Consider the following 6,000-nt stretch of genomic DNA (forward strand, 5'->3'; position numbering starts at 1 on the left):
ATTAAGAAAGTTGACTTTTTTTTTTTTTTAATCAAACTTGGTATTTCAAATACACTGAGAATAATTTATTTAGCAAGTCAGATAATGGTAAAAGTATGAAGAGAGTAACTCCTAATATATAATAGCATATATCAGTTTCACAGCTGCATCACTTTACCCACCCACCTAGAAGGGTAATATCTCTGAATAACAGTGTCCTTCTCTCACTAAATACTTCCATTTCCAGCACTGACAACATAAAATGCATTTGCGACACAAGCTGTCAAGGATAACCAGTATTCTCTATTAAAGTAAGATGAAAGACGACACGGACCACGATGACCTGTCCAACACATATCAGCATAGAGCACTACTTAAATATAAAAACAAAACAAAACAAAAAAACTCATGTTCAGACTTCACCGTAGACACTGTTCTGACTTTGGCCAAGGTACATTTTTTCAAGATCAGTCTAACCAAAAATGGGGATCAATTTTCCACACACATAGCTGAGTGTTATTCATGCTAAGAAGGGCATTCAAGTGTAAAAGAGAAACCTCAACAAATCATTCTAATGCTTACATTTAAAGAAATCTTTCTACTAAGAAAATGCATATTTTACTCTCAACTTCTGTGTGTCTACCCACATTTCAAGCAGTCTATTTTTTGATCATTTTTAGGTGCTGTATTTCTATGTACATACGATTGACTAGAAAAAAGTATTTTTCTAACTTTTGTTTCTTACGTGAATTGTCAAAACACAGATCTATGCAGAATGTGGTAGCTGGTTTTGAAACACTACATTAGAAATATTGGTTTTGAATTCAAAGTGTACATGTGTGTAAGTAAGGCATCTGAAGACTATCAGAAAATAAACTGCTTAAATGTAATGTAAACGCAGGCACAGAAGAGTTGGTTAAAGCAACACTACAAGCTACAACTCTCATATACAACCAATAAAAATGCATCTTGTCATCCTACCATCACAACTGTCTCATATCAAGACCTATGGCTTGCAGCAGCAGTAGAAGCAATCCAAAATTAATTCAATTCAAATCATGAAAGCAACTGCTAAGACATGAAAATTGGTTCTAAGATGCAATTATGTTTGAAAATTTTATTAAGCATTAGATGCATAAAAATAAAAAATAAATCATGTACTTTTTCCCCAGAATACATTACAGCATTGCTAAAATTAGCATGTGTAGCAAAAATCTTCAGATTTGGTAAAGAAAGTATTGTAATTTGCTTTAAGCACTGCAGTAAGTGAAAATGTGATGTTTTTAAAACCTTTGAGCAATGCAGGCAAGAACTTCAAACATGTACAGTGATGTAAATGAATAAAAACAAAGATAGATATTGTATTACAGTGGTTGCTTAATAATTGTATCTTTTGGGATGAATTTCCCCTTTCAAACAAAAGAAAATAATCAGAGTTCAGAGAAATTTACTGCTATTGGTAAACTGTCTCAGACTGTGATGGTTTGTCAATAATAAATTTCTTCAAACTCATTACTTTCATTTTTTTAAATCTATTATTTGAAAAGGGGATTTATCCCCAAAATAACAACCTATGCAATACAATACAATATCTTTATCTTTGTTTTCATTCACTGACATTACATCACCTTTTTACATATTTTAATTCTTCACCTTCATTCCTCAAAGGTTTTCTAAACATTTATCTCACAGAATTGCTAGTTTCAAACAAAAACGCACAGCATATAATAGATATATTACTAAAAACATGAAAACTAGATGGTCTTAAATTTAATTCTTTAGTCTAATCAAAAGCTAACATGTATATCTTTAATATATATATAATTCAGAAAAGAAGCAAACAAAGCCATAAGTTTGCCACCTTAAAAGGTGAATGATAAAGATGATAGCGACTAACAAAAACACCAATTCTGACATTTCATGTAATAATTTCCAAATAGTGATTAGTATGTTATAGGTTATAAAATGTAAAGAATAACAAACAAAAATGTATAAGAGCATCTTAGTAGCGTTTTTCTTCATTTCTATGAAAAAATGTTTTGCCCCAATCTAGCTAATTCATGTTCATGACATACATAGCCATATATTATAATAAATGCAACCAGGAGTATTCAGTTAGCTAGTGAAGCATTGAAAGTTGCAAAAGAAAAAGGTGGTATAGAGATATGTGTGGTATGAATTAGTAATAGAGTTAAGAACCAAAGCTCAAACTAAATTTAACTGCCACTCCAACTGAGAACTTGAAGAATTTGTCCAGTATAAGTAGAAAAAAAAAGTATCATATTACAGTTGATTATATAATCCAAATAAATAAAGCATACTAAGGATTACTATTTAAATGAAGCATACTATTAATTCTACTTTAAAAAGTAGATCCCTGAAGCTAAAGCTTAAAACTAAAATTAAAATTGACAAAAAATAAATTAAAAAACCCACTGCCTGAGAAGAAATGCTTTAGAAAACTAAGGTATAATACAATAAATAATATACATTATAATATAACAAAAAAAAATTTAAACATTATAAAAACTGAATATGTTTAAAAAATAAATAACAATTAAAAAAATTAATTATTGTTCTAATGGTTCTGAAGTAGTATCTCTCTTTTTATGTAAACTAAACTGTTAATGTATAATAATTATAACTGGGGAAACATTAAAAATTATGTCTAGACCTATGAAATCACTGATGCTAATAAACCTAGAAGTTTAATCATTTCTTGATACAGTTAAATCAAAATTACATATTAGATTGATATATCATTATTTTCTATAACCAATATCTTCAAAATACAGAATGGAGATATTTTTTGAAAGCAGGCTAAATTTTTACTGGACCCAACAATACTGCATTTTTTTGAAAATTTATTTTAACTAGAGAAGAGTTTTAATAATTCACAGTACACACAAAAACAATCATATCTTTTGAAAATAATAAAATGTTAATTGAAAAACCAAAAAAAAAAAAAAGGTGAAGTAAAAGGAAAAGTAAATCGTGTAAAAGATATGAACCAAAACAAATAAAAGTATAAATCCAAACAAAGGAAAAATTCAATAAAAAAATGTAACAAACCTGCTATAGGATCCATTGATTCTCTGCCATTAGGTGAAAGCCCTGATAAAGTAGATCCTCCAGGTGGTATATGCATGTTAGCTCTCCTAGAACGAGTGCTTCCAACACCCCGTGCTGGATGAGGTATTCGTCTTACATGCCTCATTCCACTTGACTCTTCGTAAGAAAAAAAGTTAAGGACAAATACATCCAAGAAGGAGTACAAGAAATATAACAAATTTTGGAGATGATATTTTCTTTTAAAAGAAAAAAACCAGACATTTTAATAGTAGATGAACCTTAAGGTGGCAAGCTGGTAGAAATCTGCCTTTATGTTCTGAGTTCAAATTCTGCCAAAATGGACTTTGCCTTAAATCCCTTTGAGGTCAATAAAATAAGTACCAGCTGAACTGGGTCGATGTTAACTTACCCCCTCTCCAAAACTTGCTGACCTTGAGTCAAAATTTGAAACCAATATTAGATAAATCTCTTGTGCCACTGTTGGTGCATTTGATTACATTCCTGACAATAATGCATTTTCTGAAGAAATAATGGTTTATATTCTTAAGTAGTTTATGTATGATGATATAAACTTGTATTTTATCATGACATCAATGTGAGCAATGCAAGGAATGTGAATGAAGCAAATAGCAACAAAAAGCAATTAATACTTTATCAATGAAGGTTAACAATGCAGATGCCACAAGAGGGAAGTCAGTCAACGGCAGAAGACATTACAATAACAACCAAGAGACTCGAGATGGTTACCAAACCTGCTATAAATAACATCTTTCTTTAGACCGACTGCCTTAAAAAAGGAAGGACACACTAGTTATGTGGTTGTGGATAAAATATGTTGAAAAAAGGAGAAAAAAATAGTTGCAATTGGACAGCATCTTTGATCATAGTTCTAACTGCCAGTAACACAAAATATAATCAACATCAGAACCAATGAGAGAGAAGGAGAGAGAGAGAGAGAGGGAGAGCTTTTATGCTGTCATTCAAATGGTTAAATATAGATGCTGAACTTACATTAAATCACCCTCTAAAAGCTTAAAAAGGAAAAAGAGATATTGGATAATGGAGTCCTAGCTACACACCGACACTGTTTGAAATAAAATTTAAGTTGGTACTGGCTGGCAAACTTTTCAATACAAGCCTGCTCAATCAAGAGTCAACATTAAATGCAATACACATCATTGTCATCAACATTTTTATGCTCATTTTATCATGCCGAGATTATTTGGTAAGATGTTCTTGTTGCCAACCATTACATGTTTTTCAAGTAAGGTACTTTTTATTTCACTGGTCTTCTTGGCTGCAAGATTTTGTTTATGAAGGACCTAAATGCAAAGGTAAGACAATACAGGAAAACAAACACTTGGACACACATACTGGTGCAGGCATGGTCACATGGTTACGAAATTTGCTTTGGAGCTACATGGACACTGTTGACTGGAGTCTTGTACTTTTCCTTTTTGAGAATTATCTGGTAGGTGGAAACTAAAAGAAACTCATTGTTTATATATATGTTAGATTTGGTGTTAGGAAGAGTAATCAGTCACAGAAACCACACCAAAGCTAACATGGGAGCTTGTTGTAGTCTTGGAAAATGAACATTAAATGATAACGATGATAGTGTCTGAGGAATGGTTGAGGGTTAGTTTCCTGTTGTTCTGATATGGATGCATTAATTGTAAATGCAAGTTACCATCATCCAACCACTGAGCTGTTCACTGTTTGAAAGGACGAAGGGAAATATTACTTTACTTGGAAACTGGTGAGGGCTGGTAAGAGACAGAGCATCTAGCTTCAACAAAGTTTCATCTGGCTCATGCACCTTATCACTGCTAGTTTACTTCCAACTCCATAGCTATGTAGCTCCTTTACAAGAAGCACCTGCTCTGCACCCACACCCCTATCTCTTAGTATAAAACTGTCCACACTTTCTGCTTCCATTGGGATTTGTAGTCTTGCAATCTGCATGGTAACAACACTAGTACTGGTGGCATGAAAAGAAGCCCAGTAAAGTGGTTGGAGTTAGGAAATGCAATCAGCTGTAGAAAGCATGCCAAAGCAGTACTTGGACCCCTAAGATCCTGTCAAATCATCAAACCCATGCTAGCAAGGAACATGAACAATAAATGATAATTATAGCTTTTAGTGGTGGCCTTAGTAGAGGTGGGCAAAAGCTGACATGAGGACACAAAAACAGACCAGTTTTGGTCTTCAACAAAACAGATGTACAGTATATAGAGAGCACCAAATCTGGGGATGGCCTTAGTCATTTAACAAAGCTAACCTAGGCTGCACAATTGATAACTGATAGCAATTTAACCATTTGGCATTTAGACTGGCTCAGATATTGTACTTGTTTTATGTTCAAACTGGCCAGATCTGGCATCTCACAGTTACCCTACAATGTCATTCTAAAAATAAACAATCACATTACCAAAATCTCAAAGCTATAAGAAATGCTACTTTGCAGCAGAGTTTGACAGTAACATTAGAATAAGGGGATAGGCATTATTAGCAAATTATTGCAATTAGAGTCAAGAATGGAGCTAACAAGTAGAGTAAACTAGAATCAGTATTGTTTGAAAGAAATTTAGTAAAGATTCTTTGCTAATAGGAGTGGACACGGGTCATAAAACTATGAATGTTTGAAGTTTATTATGAATGGATGATAGACTGAGTGCCATCTAGCTGAGAATACTGAGTTTTTACTTTTAAAAAAAGTTTAAAAACTTATACAGAAAAAAACAAACAAAAAAAAAACAACCAAAACCAAAAATATCAGTTTTTGCAATAGCTGGACAATATGGAAAGGATATAAATTCTCTTGGTGTTCTGTGTTCTAATGTGAGGTGTGCAGCAAAGTCATCAGTTACATGGTTAGGATCCCCACCAGGCAATGCAGCACATATTGGACAAACCTTAAAAAGAGAATAATGACAATATTTACACACA

At 32.6% G+C, this 6,000-nt stretch overlaps 1 protein-coding gene across 1 annotated transcript in view; it reads right to left on the bottom strand.

Moving 5' to 3' along the window:
- The window catches only part of LOC106878736 (E3 ubiquitin-protein ligase KCMF1), a 53,601-nt gene that overhangs the window by 28,312 nt on the left and 19,289 nt on the right, over positions 1 to 6,000 (bottom strand). Inside the window, exons 3-4 of the mRNA XM_089365998.1 lie at positions 5,865 to 5,997; positions 3,052 to 3,211 (exon numbers count right to left, since the gene is read on the bottom strand). Of these exons, the coding sequence (XP_089222124.1) occupies positions 3,052 to 3,211; positions 5,865 to 5,997 (293 nt within the window). The remainder of the gene's footprint in view (positions 1 to 3,051; positions 3,212 to 5,864; positions 5,998 to 6,000) is intronic.

This window comes from Octopus bimaculoides, chromosome 18 (assembly GCF_046866305.1).
Source record: "Octopus bimaculoides isolate indiv1 chromosome 18, ASM4686630v1, whole genome shotgun sequence".
Classification (NCBI taxonomy): domain Eukaryota; kingdom Metazoa; phylum Mollusca; class Cephalopoda; order Octopoda; family Octopodidae; genus Octopus; species Octopus bimaculoides.